Genomic DNA, 22,140 nt, shown 5'->3' with positions numbered 1-22,140 from the left:
TCGTTATTGTTCGTTTCAATTGTTCGTGGCGGACGTCACCTGACGCCCGTTGAAGTTCGTTATTGATCCATTCACTCAGTTTTTTTTATTACAGGGGGCAGCTAACCCTCTGACCGAGCACGCTGAGCTACCGTGCCGGCTGTACTAGGCAGGTGCGCTAGCCACTGCGCCACACTGGCACAGCAGTCACCACAACTGCAATTCCTCTCATTGCTGAGGTGCTAGTCCAATACTGGATAGCCTCTGCAGTACTGATGTGGGTCTAGAAGAGGATAGGAGTGGGCTGAAGCATGAACTGGAATTTATTTGGTGAGGAAGACATCTTAGGATAATCTGTGCAGTTGGGGTAGCCACAGAGCCAGTATCGCACAGTGATCAGCTCTTCTGCCTGTTAAGCAGGAGACCCACGTTCGAGTCACAGCACTGGTACAAGTTTTAATTCATTGCTTCAGCCTACATCATTATTATAAAAACAAAAGGGTTCAGTTGTGTTTTTGGTCGTTTTGACCAGCAAAAAGTAGTAGTGCGTACTTCTGATACATTGTCACACGGTACAGGGGCAGTTTTATCTCACAGGGTTGGAAACACTGAACGCCCCTAACACCTGATCTGAGATGTTGAACAAGGCCAAAGTAGACTACATTCCGCTAGAAGAGGAAGCTTTAGCTACCATAAATTTCAGCAAATTCTTTCTCCTGATTGATCACAATGCAACAGATAAAACTACACGAGACACTGAAGTTGAAGCTGAAGCCTAGAATTGTGAGGCCACATACAGGAGTCAGCCCGCCCCTGGTCAGTGACCTTCGAGCTGAGTGGACGTCTACAGCTTCTGAGGCAGTGCCATGTGATGAAACATGGCTGGTAACCAAGAAGAACAGCAGCGCGATCCACTACCAATTACAACGGCCAGTCATTGCCGTCACAACAGATAATTCAGCGTGGCACACTAACGCTGAGCCTTCCGCAACTGTCAGCACATGGAAACAGTGTTTAACCATGGCAATCCAGCTTGTGATCGTTTGGCCCGCTGGGCAGTAAGTGACGCCCAGTCTGTGTCCGTCTGCTCCATCGCCATAACTCTGCCACTACCGGGCCGCAACGGATGAACTTCTGGCTGTGTGTCCACCTGGGCAGGCAACACTGCTCCAGGTGCCACCTCCTCGGCTTCACTCGCTATCACCTGAGTCCAGCCAATTCAGCGCACTCCATTGTGTAGCAACTTGTATGTCTGTGTCTCCAGCAGTTACCTCGCCGGCCGCTACGGCGTCGAATATTACGCGATGAAAAAAATGCACGTGACTGACGGAACTAGCAGAATGAAATAATTAAAGACTTGTTGTGTTCCTTCTCATGTATGTCTGTTGCCACTTCTCACCAATTGCGTGGTGGAGTTGTATAAATGAGTAAAGAAGCAATAAAGAAGAACCATATCCTCAGATGGACACGCCTCTGCAGACGTCCACATAGCCATCTTTGGTAGAGAAAACAGGAACACAGCCCACACGACCGACTGAACATTTTTTCATATTACAATAAGCTGCTGACTGCTCTTTTTCATCCAACGAAACATGTGCCTACTCGCATAACACACAAGCTGCAACGTTGGTCGCTATTTCTTTCCAATTCCGTACTACACTACGGCACAACATGCTAACGCACCACTCTGCCTCGGAGAAATAATACGGAATTCGATGCACCCGAAACTTCCTGTCTTAAAATTGATCAATCTGATTCGCAAGCACTGTAAGCTTTTCCCTCAGATGGTGAGCAGATCCTGCAAGCAACTGTATGGGGACAATCACACCGCTTGCTCACGTATTACATGCAGATGGGTTGGTTTCGAACCCTGAAATCAATTTCACATTAAGTACTGCCACATTACAGTGCACAACTGAACACCCGTTCTCTTCACTCGCCGCTTCAGGCTATGTTCATGAAAACATATCTGTATGAGACCATTAAAATCTCTGACATTGTGTAATTTCATTTGTATAAGTACCTGCACCTGGTTCTGGCGCCCAGGCTGGATCCGCCTTTTACTTTCGATGCTGAGGTGCTATTTCAGAACCTGGAGAATCTCGACAACAATAATGCTTCTGCGTGAGGTCTAATTTAAAGTAGATTGGAGCAGCAGCGAGAATTTGGATCGAGGAGGCAGCTGTGCCAGCGTAATGCGTGCTGTTGTGTGAACCGCTGTGCTAAGGTGGCTATATGATCAAAAGTACCCGGACACCTGGCTGAAAATGACTTACAAGTTCGTGGTGCCCTCCATCGGTAATGCTGGAATTCAATATGTGTTCGTCCACTTTTAGCCTTGATGATAGCTTCCACTCTCGCAGGCATACATTCAATCAGGTGCTGGAAGGTTTCTTGGGGAATGGCAGCCCATTTTTCACGGAGTGCTGTACTGAGGACAGGTATCGATGTCGGTCGGTGAGGCCTGGCACGAAGTCGGCGTTCCAAAACATCCAAAAGGTGTTCTGTAGCATTCAGTCCAGGACACTGTGCAGGCCAGTCCATTACGGGGATGTTATTGTCGTGTAACCACTCCGCCATAGGCCGTGCATTATGAAAAGGTGCTCGATCGTGTTGAAAGATGCAGTTGCCATCCCCCAATCGCTCTTCAACAGCGGGAGGCAAGAAGGTGCTTAAAACATCAGTGTAGGCCGTGATGTGATAGTGCCACGCAAAACAACAAGGGGTGTAAGTCCCCTCCATGAAAAACACGACCACACTACAACACCACCGCCTCCGAATTTTACTGTTGGCACTACACACGCTGGAAGATGACGTTCACCGGGCATTCGCCATACACTGCCGTCGGATCGCCACATTGTGTACCGTGATTCGACACTCCACACAACGTTTTCCCACTGTTCAATCGTCCAATGTTTACGCTCCTTACACCAAGCGAGGCGTCGTTTGGCATTTACCAGCGTGATGTGTGGCTTATGAGCAGCCGCTCGACCATGAAATCTACCTTTTCTCCCACCCGCCTAACTGTCATAGTACTTGCAGTGGATCCTGATGCAGTTTGGAATTCCTGTGTGATGGTCTGGATAGATGTCTTGCTGTTGTACATTACGACCCTCTTCAACTGTCGGCGGTCTCTGTCAGTCAACAGATGAGGTCGGCCTGTACGTTTGTGTGCTGTAAGTGTCCCTTCACGTTTCCACTTCACTATCGGAAACAGTGAACCTAGGGATGTTTAGGAGTGTGGAAATCTCGCGTACAGACGTATGACACAAGTGACACCCAATCAGCTGACCACGATCGAAGTCAATGAGTTCCGCGGAGCGCCCCATTCCGCTCTCTCACGATTTATAATGACTACTGAGGTCGCTGATATGGAGTACCTGGCAGTAGGTGGCAGCACAATGCACCTAATATGAAAAACATATGTTTTTGGGGGTGTCAGGATACTTTGGATCACATAGTGTAGTTTTCTGGAGACGCGGGTTCGATTCGCGTCCTTGGTACAAATTTTCACTCACTGCTTCGGCCAATATACTTGTAATTATTTTCTACTTTTTAGTCTTATATGCGTGAAATATTTTGGTCGATTTCCAACATTTTGACAAGAGTACCACAGAGATATGATAAACTTGATTTTTGTTTTCGTTTACCTTCACCTGAGTGAGACAATATATAGCTTTCTCCAATCTCCTTAATAGACGATGAAGGTAAAAATTAGAGAGAATCAATCTAACTCGGAGACTTACCAGCAATTATTGTTCCTGCGTACTATTAGCGACTGTAACAGGAATAGGGAGAAATGCAATTTTCATAAAGTACACTTCCACACACACCAGAGAAGGAACGAGTTCGTATTGGATTGACAACCAGTTCTGAGCTAACTTGAAAGTTTGAAGTCTGTAGGTCGTCAGGAATTTAGTTTTTGAAACAGTTCGCCGGCCGCGGTGGTCTAGCGGTTCTAGGCGCTCAGTCCGGAACTGCGCGACTGCTACGGTCGCAGGTTCGAATCCTGCCTCGGGCATGGATGTGTGTCATGTCCTTAGGTTAGTTAGGTTTAAGTAGTTCTAAGTTCTAGGGGGCTGATGACCTCAGATGTTAAGTCCCATAGTGCTCAGAGCCATTTGAACCATTTTGTATTTATTGTATTTAAAAATAATTGAGTATACAGTGGCATAAGGAGACAACATTAAAGCTGACGAAGTTTCAAATGGTTCAAATGGCTCTGAGCTCTATGGGACTTAACATCTGAGGTCATCAGTCCCCTAGACTTAGCACTACTTAAACCTAACTAACCTAACGACATGACACACATGCATGGCGGAAGCAGGATTCGAACCTGCGAGCGTAGCAGCAGCGCGGTTCCAGACTGTAGCGCCTAGAACCGCTCGGCCACCCGGGCGGCACAATAAATACACACCCATTACACTCACACGGAGCAACTCGCTACGTGATGGTATGGGGTGCCATTGCTTACACGTCTCGGCCACCTCTTGTTCGCATTGACGGCACTTTGACAGTGGACGCTACATTTAAGATGTGTTACGACCCGTGGCTCTACCCTTCATTCGATCTCTGCGAAACCCTACATTTCGGCAGGATAATGCACGACCGCATGTTGCAGGTCCTGTACGGTCCTTTCTGGATACAGAAAATTTTCGACTGCTGTCCTGGCCAGCACATTCTCCAGATCTCTCACCAATTGAAAAGTCTGGTCAATGGTGGCCGAGCAACTGGCTCGTCAAAATACGCCAGTCACTACTCTTTATGAACTGTGGTATCGTGTTGAAGCTGGACGGGCAGCTGTACCTGTACACGCCATCCAAGCTCTGTTTGACTCATTGTCCAGGCGTATCAAGGCCGTTATTACGGCCAGAGGTGATTGTTCTGGGTACTGGTTTCTCAGGATCTATGCACCCAAATTGCGTGAAAATGGAATCACACGTCAGTTCTAGTATATTTGTCCAATGAATACCCGTTTATCATCTGCATTTCTTCTTGGTGTAGCAATTTTAATGGCCAGTAGTGTAACAATAACAATGCGGGAGCGATCTCGAAAAGTTATCACAGCCATCTGCAATTCCACCTGGGCGAAACCCTTGTCCGCGAGCCCCCGATTTGGTGAGAGTGCGAGGCCGAAGGCCTACGCGCTGGCGACCGACGTTCGGTCTAGTTCATTGGCTGTCGGCGGTCGGCGTTTGCTGGCCTATCGTGTACAGAGGTGGGAACGTGAGACTCGCCTGCGCGGTGTCGGGCTGTCGGTCCCGCCTCTCGGCGGTGCCGGCGGGCTCCGGCAGGTCTGCGGGCGGCGCGTCCAGCGGGGGCCTGGCCTGCTGCTGCTGCTGCGGCTGCCCCTCCTCTGGCGGGCGGCGCGGCTTCAGCTTGCGCAGCTCGCTCAGCCGCTCCTCCTGCTCACGCTCCGACCGGAACGGCGTCCGCTGTTGGCGCGGCGGCTCCGCCGGCGGTCGCTCCGCCCCCGCCCCCCTCTCCTCCGCCTGCTGCTGCTGCTGCTGGGACTTCTTGTGCGGGGGTGGCGGGGGCGGCTGCTCGGCGGCTTCGGCGGTGGCGGTGGCGGTGGAAGCGGTAGCGGCGGCCCTGTTGCAATAATTCCGTCACGTGCAAACAGGGGCGTATCCAGTGGGGGAGGGGGCAATGGGGGCAATTGCCCCCTCGCCCCGTGCTGGTGCGTGACCGATCTTTTTTTTCCGACTGCTTTAGGGGCTGATTGCGTCGGCCTATCTAGTATGTTTTACTTGAAGATGTAAACAATGGCACGCATTGTGATGAAACATTCAAAAAGAGACCTTGAAGCCTCTTCCATTTAGTGAATAAACTACAGAAGAAACAACTATACTTACGAATAAAATGATAATATTCGCTGAGGCATGAGCGATCTGTGTCCCTTTTTTAGCACTTTCCCTACAGTGCGTATGTAAGATTTTGTTTCTAGTGACAATCTGCAAAGAGATGGTGTTGATAATTAAGCGATGAACACCGAACGAATACTTGAAAATATTCTCATTAGTTGCAATTAGTGAGAACCTTACGACAGTCCCTTGTATTCTGCAATTGCACGTTTTCGATCTGGATGAACACTTCTCCCCCATTTTGGCTTTCTTCTCACATTAATTAGCCAAATGTAATAATGTACACGAAAATAACGTCTGTGGATTCATTTACTATCCATTCTCTCACACAGTAAGAATATAAATGTTACGGTCAGCAGATTCAAACAGATACTGACGTAATTAACAATATAAGATGATTTCCTGAACACAGTCAAATACCCTATTATAACTTTTCGCAGTCGTATCGTCATTGCTGCGTATAAACACATGCGCCAATCCGATGGCAACATTCTGTCATATGAAGGCAATTGGTGAACTAATTTCGAAGATTTAAGAATGGAAACGAACATTACCATTTTTATAGATTATTTTACATTAGCAGACAAACAGGGAGTTTTTCAAGTGCACGTGTCGTATTTGAAGAATATTTTTTTAGCTAATGCAGTAAGTTATTTCATTTAACACACTTAACACATAGCGATACACAATTAAACTTAAAGCAGAATATATATATATGTGTGTGTGTGTGTGTGTGCGCGCGCGCGCGTATATAGAGTATTAATGCTTTTATTTGGAATTAATTTTTTTGGAAGGCAGGCACCCAAAAATTGCCCCCCCCCCCCCCTGACCGAATTCCTGGATCCGCCCCAGCGAGCAAACAAGTATGTTAGTCTTATAGAAGCGAGTATGAAAAACACAAAAGGTAGAGTATGCGTGGGGAAACTGGAGTCAGAAGAATTTTTAATAAGGAACGGACTTAGCACGGAGATGCCCTGTCTCCGCTACATTTAAATTTAGTCCTACAATATATTGTACGAATGGCAGCAGATAATTCAGAGGGTGTGGAGTTAAACGGAAATATTAAGATATTAGGGTGTGTAGATGATCTAAACATCATTAGCGATAGTAAAGAATCTGTAACAGCAAATGCGAAAGCGTTAATCGAGGCTAGTGAAGATGTAGGTCTAAGGATAAGTGAAGACAAAACGAAATACCTGGTTACTACTAGACTGCCAACAGCAGTAGATCAGGAAATGTTAACAGTTGGAGACATGCAGTTCGAAAAAGTGAACACATTTAAGTATCTAGGCGTGGACATCACTTCGAGAAATGAGATTGAATCCGAACTGAAGAAGAGATTACGGGCGGCAAATGCGTGCTACTTCTCACTGAACAGATTACTTTCATCACGGATATTGTCTAGGAATTTAAAGACTAGAATATACAAAACTATTATTCTACCAGTTATGCTGTATGGGTGTGAGACTTGGTCTCTCACTGTGCAAAATGAAAAGCCGTTTCGAGTATCTGAAAACAAAATTTTGAGAACAATTTTCGGAGCAAAAACGGATGACATTAGCGGAGAGTGGCGAAAATTGCACAACGAACTCTATCGAAGCCCTGACATAATCAGTATTATTAAATTACGTAGGCTGCAATGGGCGGGTCACGTAGCTCGAATGGATGAGGGCAGGGCAGCACGCAGAGTACTGGTAGTGCACTTAGAAGGGAAAACGTCCTGTGGGGAGACCGAGGCGTAGATGGGAGGACAACGTGAAGACTGATTTGAGGAGCCTAGGTATTGAAGGGGAATGGAAGGAAATAGCCCAAGACAGGGACAAATGGCGAAAATACGTTGCTGCGGTAATGGACTCTCGAGTGCGGTATGACCAGTGAACACACACGCACGTGCGGCAGCAGGCATTGTGCGAGAAGATTCGAAAATTGGAAATTTTAATACCAGAAAACTTCAAAAGTGGCAAAAGTGCCACCGATTAATGGTGGAGAATGTTGTACTAGTGTCCCTGGGAATATATGACGTATTTTGGTTGGCGTTTCAGTCTAGTGGCTGATCTGGTTGGTCGGTTGATTTGGGGTCCCTTCAGATGAGGGAAGAATGGGGAAGGTAGATCGGTGTGTCCTTTGAGACGAACCATCCGAGCATTAGCCTGAAGAGATTTAGGGAAATCATGAAAAACCTAAATCACGATGGCTGTACGTCGGTTTGAACCGTCGTCATCCCAAATGCGAGTCCAGTGTGCTAACCACTACACCACCTCGCTCGGTCTGGTTGTTGATTTTAGAATCACACGAAGAAAAGGCATAGTAGACACAACTTTCCCGCATTTGCTACACTTTTTATTATTGTCAGAAATTTGGTTGTGTTTTGTGCAGCTTTTGTAAATCTTTTGCCTTCTACACATTGAAGTGCTGTAAAAAATATTAATGGCGAACAGAAAGTCTTTGTTTACAGACTGTACAGTCCAGAATGAGTATGCCAGCCAGGCAAAACAAAAATTGGACATGAGCAGAAGGTTGAGCGATGTTGTGTGCAATCATCTACGCTGTGAGAACAACTCACACTAATTGTGTAAGTAGGCTGTTTATGTTTTCTTTATGTAAGTAGGCTGTTTAGGTTCTTATTGGCAACGTTACGTAGCGCTCTCTGTATGAAAATGAAATCACTGTCTGTGCTGTGTGTAGTCTGTGGCTAGTTTGCATTGTTGTCTGCCATTGTAGAGGGGCAGCTGGATGTTAACAGCGCGTAGCGTTGCGCAGTTGGAGGTGAGCCGCCAGCAGTGGTGGATGTGGGGAGAGAGATGGCGGAGTTTTGAAATTTGTCATGAACTGCTATATTTATATATGATGATATCAAGGTAAATACATTGTTTGTTCTCTATTAATATCTTTCATTTGCTAACTATCCCTATCAGTAGTTAGTGCCTTCCGTAGTTTGAATCTTTTATTTAGCTGGCAGTAGTGGCACTCGCTGTATTGCAGTAGCTTGAGCAGCGAAGATTTTTGTGAGGTAAGTGATTTGTGAAAGGTATAGTTTAATGTTAGTCAGGGCCATTCTTTAGTAGGGAATTTTGAAAGTCAGATTGCGTTGCGCTAACAAAATATTGTGTGTCAGGTTAAGTACAGTCGTGTATAATTGTTATAAGGGGACGTTTCATATGTCGACCCTTAGCCTAGGATACCTCACTGGAATCTTCTGATTTTTTCTTGTAGTTTGTGTATTTAGTGTAGCTTTTGTTTATTGCTAGCGCATAATTGTAGAGAGAATCTCCTTTGTAGTTGCAGTCTTTCATTGTTGTACCGTAAAACAGTTGTGGCATGCATGTAGATTTGCACCAAGTATTTCGCAGCTGCGCTGGTAATTAACTAGATATTATTTTCAGTGCTATGTTAATGTATTCCCCTATCTTTGCTCTTCAAATTGTGCTTTTCTGTGTTATCGTGTGAAATATTGTGACAATAATGGCGTGTGAAAAACGTAACACTCGGCTCCAAAGTAAACTGAGAAATGACAGTGAAGACGAAAGCAGTGTGTTGGCCCCACCATGTAATGAATTAACTAATATTCAAAGTAGTAATTTGGTAACTGTGCATAGGGAAATGGAGCGGGCGTCAAACAATGGCGTAGGCAGTGAAACAGGTAGTGAACAGGGAAGCATTATCGATCGATCGGTCGGCAACAGCTCGCCTCAGGAATCCGAAATGATAGGACACAATTTCGCAAATACTGTAGATTCAGGTTTTGGGTCATCACCGTTTTCTCAAATAAGTCAAGACACATTTTCTGCTTGTCAAAATGTGAATGTTGCCGGTGCAAATGCACTGCCGAAAAGCGTAGAGAAACAGATTCCAGACACTAATACATTATTATTGCAATTAATGCAACAAATGGAACAAAATCAGAGACAAATGGGACAAAATCTTAAAAAGTTAGACACAGTGGAACAAAATCTTAAAAAGTTAGACACAGTGGAACAAAATCTCAAAAAGTTAGACACAATGGAACAACACCAGAGACAAACACAGCAACAGTTAGACACAGTGGAACAAAATCTCAAAAAGTTAGACACAATGGAACAAAATCAGAGACAAACACAGCAACAGCTTCAAAAGTTAGACTCATTGGAACAAACTCTTGAACAAACGCGTGAAGATTTAACTGCTGAGTTACATAACATTGAATCGAAATGTCAGAAAGTGTGTAATGACGTAAAAACACAAATTTGTGAGCATTTTCAACCTATTTTTTCGCGGCATGAAAATGCATTACAGAATCACGAAGCAGCCATAAAAGAACTGCAAACCATTGTTCATGAAAATCATGAGACCTTGTGGGCTAAAATTGACTCAGTTGCATCTACCGATTCGGTTACGCAACTTGCAAAAACTCAGGAAAACTTAAAGGACACAGTAGATTCGATTTCAACACAAATGGACACTCTGAAGCTTGGTTCAGAAAAACACACTGGGGAAATGTGTTCATTATCAGAGAAAGTAGTTGAACTTTCGGATCAGCTACATAATTTATCTACGAAGGTAGATGATAATCTGAATGACGCAAAACCGGTAGTCTTTAATGACACAGAACAGAGCGAACAAATTAGGAAACTGAAACAAAATCTGAATCAAATTGATACGCAACACCAAAGAGAAATCCGGGAAGTACAAGATCAGCTGACACAGGTAATACAAGAATTACGTATTTCAGAAGACACTCGCGCTCCAACACGGGAAGAGGAACTTAGAAATACGCAAAAGCCACAAAATAATAACGCAGGACACTATAAGCTGTTCATTACTACACGTAAATTCAAAACGTTTAAGAATTCTGCCAACGACATTCATCCACAAGCGTGGCTCCATCAATTCTCTCATTGTTTCCCTCCCAACTGGTCATTGGAGCACAGGTTAGAATTTATGTGTGGCTACTTAGAGAATGAACCAGGTGTAAGAATGCGATCGGTCATTCACGATTGTCACAGTGAAGGAGAATTTTACCATGCCTTCCTCTCAGCATATTGGTCTCAGGCTACACAAGACCGAATAAAACATGGCATCATAATGATGAAACATTTCGAACAATCTGAATTTTCCAGTCTTGTGAAATATTTTGAAGACATGTTGCATAAGAATCAGTATCTTTCAAACCCATACAGCCCCTCAGAACTCATCCGCATTTGCTTACTCAAATTGCCTGAACATTTACGACATATTATTTTAGCAGGACGTTGTAAAGAAGACATTGAGGCTTTTCAGGGACTGTTACAAGAACTGGAAATTGACACAGACAGTCGCGGGATGCGAAAACAGGAAAACAATTACAGATCACATCCGTCGCAATTCCGCGATGAAAGAAATAACTGGACACGACAGGGCTATTCTTACAACGCAAATCGTGACCAAAACAGACACCACCCATATGACAACCGCTGGCAGAGTAATAATAGTTACAGAGAAAGATCGCATTTCCGTAGTAAAGAATATGACAGAGATTACCTTAGAAACAGACAATATGGGAACCAAAACAATTATTATCAAGGGAGACAGAATAACTTTAGACGCAACGGTCCAGCGCGCAGTTACGACTCAGGGAGAAATTCTCCACCACATGACCGACAAACAAGAAACTATGTAAACTACCGACAAAACGACAGACGTGAATTTCATCAGAACTGGCGGGATTCTAACAGAGCTTGGCCCTCTCGGCAAGGCGAATTTGTAGAAGTTAGGTCTCCTAATCCCAGTAACGACGCGCGCCAACAAAGAAACAGACAATGACTCGTACCGCAGGCAGCCACCTGCGCCCGCTGGCTCAGGGAAAAATAACATAGACGCTAACCTTGAGCAAATTTTAGCATTCCTTACCGACGTATACAACATGATAATTGCTTTGAAGTTGAAACTCTGCGTACTAGGAAGAGTAAAGGTTTACACCACATTTCACATGTAAAACCGTTTATTGAAAGCTAATCTGCTTTTTAACTTTGTCTTTGCCATATAACTTTTCACTTTACATTACTAGTATGCTGTGTCAGACTTAAGAAACTGTTAACATACAACTATGTTTGAAGTTAAATATCCAGTCTAGAACCTAGGGAACATTTTTAAACAGAAATTACGAATGCATTGTTATAGTGAACAGACGACACAGTGTTGTATTTGTACATTCTTGCTTGTTAGTTGCACGATTACGTAACGACTATAAGGCTCACATACTTAGAACATTTACCAGTACTGCTAATGAGATTTTAATGCAACATTTTGGTTTACTTGAAAATACATTCTGGGTTTAAAGTACTTTCTGTGAGATACCAGACGACACAATGGTTAGTTTATGTGACAACTACACGGTTTTATCACGACGCTACTAATGAGTGAAAATTTACAATGTTGCTTTTGCAGTGTTTCTGTTTTATATCTGCACAGTTTTCTGTTTTATTCTGAAAAGTAAAACAGGTTTTAGTAGTAACTTTTGTAGTATAGCTACAATGAGACTGCCTTTTCTGTAGCACAACAATACGTTACAGTACAGTACTTTCTTCATCACGGCAATAAGCGTCGATAACTACGACACTTCCACAGAGATTATCTTACAGCAAGACGCATGTTTAGCGCTACAGGACACGTATTTGAGTGATCAATTTTGTACTAAAAACATTTATTTTCAAAGATATTTGAAATACAATGATACAAAGGTTTTCCGTAATACATTTCATTCCATTCTTGTAATCTGTAACACCTGAGGGTATAATTACAATAAACCTCAGGGGGGTACACGCCTACTTTGTGTACCATGTGTTTGGCAAGCACAAGGAGCCCTAGCTAATATGGTATTTGCTTATACAATTTAACACATCGGTACCATATTTCTCTAACACATAAATTACACAGCTATCTGATCATTTAACAGAGAAACAAACTTTTTTATTACGTCAGTGACACATGTTTACGCAATTACAGACTTGGATAACTTCACACTTACGAAAGTGTATTTTGTCTGTACTGTGTGAACTGTTCATATTTTTTTGGTACCATTGTGATACTATGAGAGCTTTGAATGATGTATTTGGTAAGGGAGCATGATTTTAAAGTACGTTTGAGGTAGATGCCACTATTGACATGAGCAGAGAATTTTCTTTAGGTTTTGAAATTATTGCAGAAAGCTACGACGATTTTGAGATTTGACTGAGGTGTTATGATGTTATTTTTACGACGACGATGTGTATTATGCTGTTGAGGTATGTTTATGTCAATAAGATGATGCTACCATATATGAGGAATGTGATTATGTGTTTATATGTATATGAATAATGAAAGAAGTTAAGGACTCTTGACTTGTGAAAAAGGATGTTGGAAACCGAGAATCGTACTTTAAGAGTTATGAAATGTGCGTGTAAATGCGTGAATGTATCACAATGGCGGCTAAAATTTTTTTGGACAATGTTATATTCATAGGATTTTGTTTCTACACATTTGCAACGTAAATTCTCGACCTGTGAAATTTTTATATGAGACTGTCACTGTAGCGGAAACTGCTGTCGTAAATATTTCCGTAAGAAAGTTAAGTGACCACCTGCACGTGCGTCGTCGGCACACAGCTGTGTCAAACACCTGGAGAACAAGCCATTAGGGTGTGCCTTTCATCGCTAATGCGACACCCTCGTTACTTGAAAACATATGATTACTCGCACTTTGTGCTAATTACTGAAATGCTTATGAATTGATGGGAAATATTCGTACATCTGCACACCTGATTCTGACAAATGTCTTTCTCCGAGAGTTGAGTGCTACTGACTTACGAAATGCCGCATGACTATTGAATGATATTTTTATGCTTTGCTTTTCATAGTTGCTTAGTTCATTTGATGTCTGGTTTCCAGCTGTGTTGCAGCATTGCTTTTATAAAATGAAATGCATTTGCTAATGTGAACACTTTCTGTCAACAGATCTATTAAATAATTATTTTATGATCCACATTCTTTAAAAAAGGAGCACTTGGAAAGGAAAGAACAATAAGAAGGAACTAGTAACAGTAACACATAATTTTCTTTTCAAGTACATGGTAATATTTCTTTTACAATAAGTTGTTGTGGTGCACCACTTTAATTACATAGACATTAAGATGTGAATATACATTTTCCTTTTCTGCATTGTTGTTTTTACTGTAATATTTTTTCTGCTTGAGCTATGTCATGTTTAGGTATAAGTTGCTGCTGTTTGCCAGGCATAGTGTTATTGATTTTGACTTTGTATTATTCTGTTAAGCCAGTTTTACTAATGATTTATTTTTATTGTTTGCTGCACAGTGCCTTACATTAGTTGTAATATTGCAATTGCTTTGCCTATTTAAATTTTTTGTCATTGATGTTTGTGTTAATTGTTTTGTGCTGCTGCATTGCCTCGTCCCTTAGTTTAGCATCTGAGCTCAGTAGATTTAGGTTAGCTTTGGAGGGGGTAGCCTATAAGAGAATGAGTTGCGATGAATTTGAAGAAATGCACTGAGAGGCTATACGAGAAAAGTACAGAAAGCAGGTATAGATAGGACTTTTGGGAATAATGATGAATGAAGGGAGATCTCCAAGAAGCAAAGAAAGTTTTGTTTGCAAAATACTGCAATGAAACAAACCCTGTCCTTTCCTTTTGTGTTATCCCACTATGTGTTTGTGTACCCTTGTGTAGTTGTTTTCTTCCTGTCTCTGTGTAGTTTCATAGAATTTTTTCTTCTTTTAATATTAAGCTACATTCACTATGATGAGGAATACTGTTATCCTCAAATATAATTGGCATTAATAATATGTTATTTACTTTGGAAAGATGTTAGACGTTATTAATTCTGTTCTATTTTAATGCTTATGTGTGAAATTGATGTTTCGAAAGTTATTCTGATCTTTTATGCATGTACTTATGTAATACTCCTGTAACACTGATGTATATGTTTATTTCTATTCTTTTGTAAAGCCTGTGTTACTACAGATGTTATCTGTATTGTTATGTTCTTTAATGAGGTATTTTGTACCTTTGTAATCGTATTCGTATGTTATAAAATTGCAATTGACACCAGTTCATCAAATTAAGTAACTTGTAAGCATTCATTTCACTGCACATATTTCTGTTGGTCATAGTATATGGACAATATGTGAGAAGTAGGGACTGTTAGTGTTTGCACGTGTGTTGATAATTCAGCAAGGGACTGGATAACAGCATTGCTCATTCTAAGGACAATTCCAAAAAACTTTGTGAGTGCACAAGTGGTGGTTATGGACTTGCTATATTCTCCGCAAGACTCTTCGATGCTGATTGTGCACCTGCACAGTCGCAACAGATGGCTGCTGGCCGTCTCTACAAGGACTACAGTGGGTCTGCATCTTTGATGACCCACCAGTACCATTATCTCCACAAGGACTACAGTGGGTCTACATCTTTGATGATCCATCAATACCATTATTTCTACAAGGACTGCAGTGGGTCTGCACCTCTGGTGGCCCACCAATACCGTAATCTCTACCAGGACTACAGTGGGTCTACTCTGTGATGACCTACCTACCAATATTCTTCAAAACTTCGAATGACTCTGCTGTGGGTTTGCTCCATTGTGGCCCATTACCTGTCAGCATGTCAAGAGTCAGCACTGTCTTTCCGTTGGAAGGACAACACTACTTCTTCAAGACTGTATGGAAATCCACTACTTCTGTGTGCAATTTCTTTTACTAATGAGAAACTGTAATTACTATTATGATGAATGATCAGGACTATCTTTATGGACTGTGAGAAAATTTTAGCTTTTGACCAACATTGTATCAATAAGTGTGTGCATTTTATATCTTTGTTACTGTAATTGTGAAAAATTTTTGTCAAATCTGTATTGGCCAGTGCCCAACACCATTTGTAAAATTTTTTTGTGGGGAGCATGGGGGCTATGTAAGTAGGCTGTTTATGTTTTCTTTATGTAAGTAGGCTGTTTAGGTTCTTGTTAGCAACGTTACGTAGCGCTCTCTGCATGAAAATGAAATCACTGTCTGTGCTGTGTGCAGTCTGTGGCTAGTTTGCATTGTTGTCTGCCATTGTAGAGGGGCAGCTGGATGTTAACAGCGCATAGCGTTGCGCAGTTGGAGGTGAGCCGCCAGCAGTGGTGGATGTGGGGAGAGAGATGGCGGAGTTTTGAAATTTGTCATGAACTGCTATATTTATATATGATGATATCAAGGTAAATACATTGTTTGTTCTCTATTAATATCTTTCATTTGCTAACTATCCCTATCAGTAGTTAGTGCCTTCCGTAGTTTGAATCTTTTATTTAGCTGGCAGTAGTGGCACTCGCTGTATTGCAGTAGCTTGAGCAGCGAAGATTTTTGTGAGGTAAGTGATTTGTGAAAGGTATAGTTTAATGTTAGTCAGGGCCATTCTTTAGTAGGGAATTTTGAAAGTCAGATTGCGTTGCGCTAAAAAACATTGTGTGTCAGTATAAGCACAGTCTTGTATAAATTGTTCAAAGGGGACGTTTCAATTGTATCTGTTGGCACATGTGAATTAGACCGAGCAATGGTCCGATTGCCTAAATTCGATGCTAATTAACTCGGAAATGACGCAACATACCCAACTTTTTCTTAATAATTATTTCTCAGTCCAACCTACCGTACAACGCCCTGTTTCTGACCACCATATATATGTAGTCGAATTAAGTCGGGTGATGCTGAGGGAATTAGATTAGGAAATGAGTCACTTAAAGTAGTAATTGAGTTTTGCTATTTGGGGAGCAAAATAACTGATGTTGGTCGAAGTACAGAGGATATAAAATGTAGACTGGTAATGGAAAGGAAAGCGTTTCTGAAGAAATTTGTTAACATCGAGTATAGATTTAAGTGTCAGGAAGTCGTTTCTAAAAGTATTTGTATGGAGTGTAGCTGTGTATGGAAGTGAAACATGGACGATAAATAGTTTGGACAAGAAGAGAATAGAAGCTTTCGAAATGTGGTGCTACAGTAGAATGCTGAAGATTAGATGGGTAGATCACATAACTAATGAGAAGGTGTTGAGTAGAATTGGAGAGAAGACGAGTTTGTGGCACAACTTGACTAGAAGAAGGGATCAGTTGATCAGTTAGTAGGAAATGTTCTAAGGCATCAAGGGATCACCAATTTAGTATTGTAGGGCAGCGTGGAGGTTAAAAATCGTAGAGGGAGACCAAGAGATGAATACACTAAATAGATTCAGAAGGATGTAGGTTGCAGTAGATACTGGGAGATGAAGAAGTTTGCACAGGGTAGAGTAGCATGGAGAGCTGCATCAAACCTGTCTCAGGACTGAAGATTATATGTATATATATATATATATATATTTATTATGAATTAAGGTACCCTACACCGTTTTCCTGTCTGTGTGTTATGGCTTATCCCAGGAACTGCTGTACCGACTTCGGTATAGTTTTCTCTAATAGACAAACTGATTCACGAGAAAGGTTTGTGTATCTCACTACATTTTAAAAACAAGTTGGCAGCGCGGGGTGGCCGTGCGGGCGCCTTGTCACGGCCCACGGGGCTCCCCCCCGTCAGAGGTTCGAGTCCTCCCTCGGGCATGGGTGTGTGTGTTGTTCTTAGCGTAAGTTAGTTTAAGTTAGGTTAAGTAGTGCGTAAGCTTAGGGAGCACGACCTCAGCAGTTTGGTCCCATAAGACCTTACCACAAATTTCCAACAACAAGTCATCCAACCGTAGATACAATTACTTAGTGCTACACGTGCAAAACCGGGATGCGTCACAAGTGTGTGTGTATGTGTGTGTGTGTAGAACATATTCTTATTAATTTGCGTGTGAGCTATTTATAGAATGATTTTCTCGGTACAGATATTTCATCACAGCAGTACAATGTAAGGTGCATGCATTACAGTAACCACAGAAGAAAACTTTCTTTGGTGTTGTGTACTCTTGAAGTAATAAAAATTCATTTCATACACTGGTAACAAATGTTGTACTATGCCTCGTAGTACAACCATCATCATCATCATACATTAATACATGTGCAGAGTATTTTTTCAGCTTTGACATGAAGATCATCGGAACATTATTTCATGCATTTCTAGGTACTAAAGTCTAGTGGGAGCCCTCTTATTCAATAGTTTATTTGTTTACATTATATTCATAATTATCGAGTAATCTGCTACACGGTCATTATTAATTTTTGTTCTGGCAAGCTGTAAATGGAAGGAAGAAAAATTAGAGTTTAATCTTCTGTCGACATTGGGCCCTTCGAGAGAAAGTGCTGTCTCGGATTAAGAAAGGATGGTGACGGAAATCGACCATGCCCTGTTCAAAGGCACTTGCCTGGAGTGGTTTAGGGAAACTGCAGAAAACATAAATCTGGTTGGGTGGACAGGGATTTGAACCTTTGTTCTCTTGAATGCGAGTCCAATATGCCAAGCGCTGCACCACCACGCTTGGCAGCAAGCTGTGGAGTCTTGTGCAAAGGAAGTGAAGGTGGTCAGCCAAACAGGAGCTGCTACTGAAGTGAGAAGGCAGAGCTTACTCCCCCCCCCCCCCACCCCATCCCCCACCACACGCGACAGCTAGTAACCTCACACATGGCGGAAAGCGATATAAGCAGTTACTCCTCACCTGGGAATGTTGTAGAGAGAAAGGAGTGTGCGCAGTTACTGGTCATGGGGAATTACAATACCTGTATTTAAAAACGCATATAGGAACAAGTCAAATATAAATACAATAACCGTAACCAGTCACTTGATGAAATTTTGTTTATTTTGTTAAACTAGTTTTCGAAGCTTTTCAGGCTCGTCTTCAGATGCGTCTGGCAGAAGTTACATATTTATTTTCGTAGCGTGATGTAGGGTGCTGGCTATGTGACAACAAGATAGGGAACACTTTAACGTATCGCCTTGAGTAATAGTTATACGGCAAGTTGTCTCGAAAACCGAATTTATTTACTTAATGTGGCAGTGTGTGCGGTATTGTTATTAACATCCACATGGCACCTTCGATTTTCATTACCTTTCGTTCACAAAATTAATCAATATTCACTTTAGACACTTCCACCACAAATCCGCTAGCTTCCAGCATGTGCTATACAGCCGATGTATGCTACAGAGATCTTCGAATGAATATGTAACATTTTTAGCTTGGAAACCGTTCTTTGGTTTTTAGTATGTAAAATAATCATTGTGTACGCTGGTATAGATCGGCGTTAACATGAATGTTGTCAAAACAGTTCTACAGTAAATACGGGTTAAGAAAATTGCACCTGGACAAAACTTTAAATTAACTCCTGCTCTGTCTCTATTCTTATTTTTACAAGGCCTTCAATTGCCAATAATTTTGTTAATTTATTCCACGAACGGTTTCGAAGCTTAAAGCTTCGGGTGCCACAAAATAATTATGGGTACAGAAATGTGTGGCGGTGGGGTGAGTCAGTGATGGGGGATCACGCCCACATCTAACAAACGCATGATCAGCAACCATAGTGCCCTCCTGGACAGCGCTATACGGAAGTGACTAGTCATGGAGCTTGAGGAGGGTTTTCATTTTATAAATATTCCTCAGTTGCAGATGTTCACCTGATCAAATATTTTGCTTGAAATATTGGATTATAGTAAACACAGATTTAGTTTATTGCAGCAGTTTATTTTTTATATGTACACGGGCACTAGATTTAATGGACAACATTCAGGTAATGAACTACTCTAATTTTGTTAGGACATTTTTCTCTTTAAGAATGTAGTGGGCTATGAACGTCACTGGTTTCTTGAAGCAACAGTTTACCTGTAGGAGTCTTACTTCGATTGATAACAGGAGCATTATTTTTTGTTACGTTACCAGCTGGTAATATAGTTATAATTTTTGTTTCCCACTTCAGTTTGGTGATTGAGGAGTTAATCTGGTGCTATGTGTGATAATAAAAATTTATAGAAAAAATATAGCAATTTTAGAGGGATCATTTCATTACCACACTGCCTAAAGATTATGGAAAAGAGATTTACAGGATACGGGAGTTTGTTTCATTGGGTACTGGTCTCTTCATTTGGTGTCACGACGCAGTATCGCTCAATTCATTTTGTCATTTTCGTGCATTGGGGTTCTGTTATAACATCGTAGATTCCTTTTTGAGTAAGAGTCGTGTAACCAACGCTTCTGCAGTTGTTATGTCAGGTCCAAACAAATGATGTACCTAACCTAAAAATATTTTACAACACTGTGGAATTGTAATGTTTTAAACAGTATTCTTTTTTACAAAATTAATTTCTGTAAATTCAAATTATTGTAATAAGTATACAAAAATTTAAAATGTAAATCGAAGGTTTACTTCAATCACCGCATATCTATGTATTTTACTCGTATAATCACAATGTTAAGCTACCTTAGCCAAGCTTATCTTTCTTAGCACACTTCAAATCTAGTGCTAGTCTGAGTTAGCTGTGAAGCTTAGTTTTGTAGCATCCTAACTCTTTGTAATGAAACGCAAATAAATCTATGTGTCAGATGAAATAAGAAGACATTAATTTATAAAAAAATTGAAAACCAGCAGCTCAACTTGTGGGCTGTAAGAATTACCAAAAATGCAGGATTATCATGGAGATTAAGTGAAGTTAAGTGGAATCAAACACGAAATAAGCAAAATACAATATTGTGCATTACTTCTGCTTAACAAACTTCGTAATACATGCTACACATTTGCTGCACTTCAGCGACGGCATAAAATTATATTTACCGAATCATTAACAGGCAGCAAGAGAAGGTTACAAACACTATGGACTTAGGACTAACAGAAGAACTTTTGGCCTTATTTTTGCAGTTGGACAAATAATGGAAATACGAGGGTCGTTCCGAATGTAATGCCTCCTAATTTTTTGTGGTGACTTCGGATGTCCGCGCCAGATGTCGTTGGTGTAGTGCTAATGCTTGAACCTTCCTCTTTCATTTGCAGGTGGGTCCATTGTTCTGCGGTAGTTGGCTCCAGCAGAGGTGTGATCCAAAATGGAGTCTGATATGGTCGCGCGTGTAAAACAGCGACGCGTGATTGAATTCGTTGCTGCTGAAGGAATTACGCCAGTTGAAATAGATCGACGCTTGCTAGAGGTGTATGGATACGATACAATGGACGTGAGCGATGTGAGGCGATGGGTACGGCATCTCCAAGGTGGTGTAAAGGGCGTGCATGACACCCCACTGCCCGGTCGACCCTACACAGCTGTCATCCCTCGCAATGAAAGGCGTCATGATCAGCTCATCTGTGCTGATCGGCGGACAACGACCAGAGAATTATTTGTAAAGCTGAATGTCAGCCGTAATGCCTTGGAAACAATGTTGGAACATCTTGGTTATCGCAAAGTCTGTGCGAGATGGGTCCCGCTGATGCTTACAGAAGAACAAAAAACTTACAGAATGGAAATTTGACGGGATCTTCTAAACCAATAGGAAGTGGAAGGCGACAATTTTCTGAATAGAATCGTCACTGGAGATGAGACATAAAGTCAACACTACGAGCCGGTATCCAAAAGACAGTCCACGGAACGGCAACAAGCGAATTCTCTGTCAAAGAAGAAATTCAAGACACAGCCGTCTACAGGCAAAGTGATGTGCACAGTCTTCTGGGATAGCCAGAGTGTGGTCAGTTCGCACGCTACAAGACGACGCTGACTATGCTGAAAGCTTGAATTTCCAGGGTATGGCCAGAGAAGAAGACCAACTTCCACCTGCAACACGATAACGCCAGACCCCACACCATTTTTGCGAGCACGCAACTCATAGCAAAATTCGGCTGCACTGTCTTATCACATCCACCGTAAAGTCCCAATTTAGCGCCCTCAGACTTCCATCTCTTTGGGCCTGTGGGAGATGGACTACGTGGTGAACATTTTCAAGACTCAGATGCTGATCCCAAAGCTGTTAGCCTCAGCTGGTTCTGATTTTTACAAGTGCACCATGCAGTTTCTGGTTCAAAATGTTGATGACTATGTAGAAAAATGACACTCTATAGCTGAAATATTGCTCTATTTAGCTGTGCTGTTGTGGTCTATGTATCTCCTGTTCATGAATAAAAGTAGTACATTGAGCGGATAGAAAAGACCCGATAATAAATTTGTAGTGTGCTGGCTTATAAAATGGGGGACTGAACGGGATGTTCCGAACTCACTAATTACAAAAAAAACCAGATGCTATATAACAATGGCGAGACCAGTGTGCAGATAGGAGATGGAAAGTCAAAGTGGTTTACAACATAGATAGGAGATGGAAAGTCAAAGTGGTTTAAAACAAAGATAAGTGTGTAGCATGGTAGTTTTCTTTCCTTACTACT

At 41.9% G+C, this 22,140-nt stretch overlaps 1 protein-coding gene across 1 annotated transcript in view; it reads right to left on the bottom strand.

Annotated features, from left to right (window-relative positions):
• Positions 1–22,140, bottom strand: part of LOC124716776 (PHD finger protein rhinoceros) — a 227,976-nt gene that overhangs the window by 105,407 nt on the left and 100,429 nt on the right. Inside the window, exons 12-14 of the mRNA XM_047243323.1 lie at positions 5,217–5,330; positions 989–1,183; positions 777–893 (exon numbers count right to left, since the gene is read on the bottom strand). Coding sequence (XP_047099279.1) covers positions 777–893; positions 989–1,183; positions 5,217–5,330 — 426 coding nt within the window. The remainder of the gene's footprint in view (positions 1–776; positions 894–988; positions 1,184–5,216; positions 5,331–22,140) is intronic.

This window comes from Schistocerca piceifrons, chromosome 9 (genome assembly GCF_021461385.2).
Source record: "Schistocerca piceifrons isolate TAMUIC-IGC-003096 chromosome 9, iqSchPice1.1, whole genome shotgun sequence".
In the NCBI taxonomy this organism is placed as follows: Eukaryota; Metazoa; Arthropoda; class Insecta; order Orthoptera; family Acrididae; genus Schistocerca; species Schistocerca piceifrons.
The sequence above is the reverse complement of the archived record's forward strand: the minus strand, read 5'-3'. Positions and strand labels throughout refer to the sequence as shown.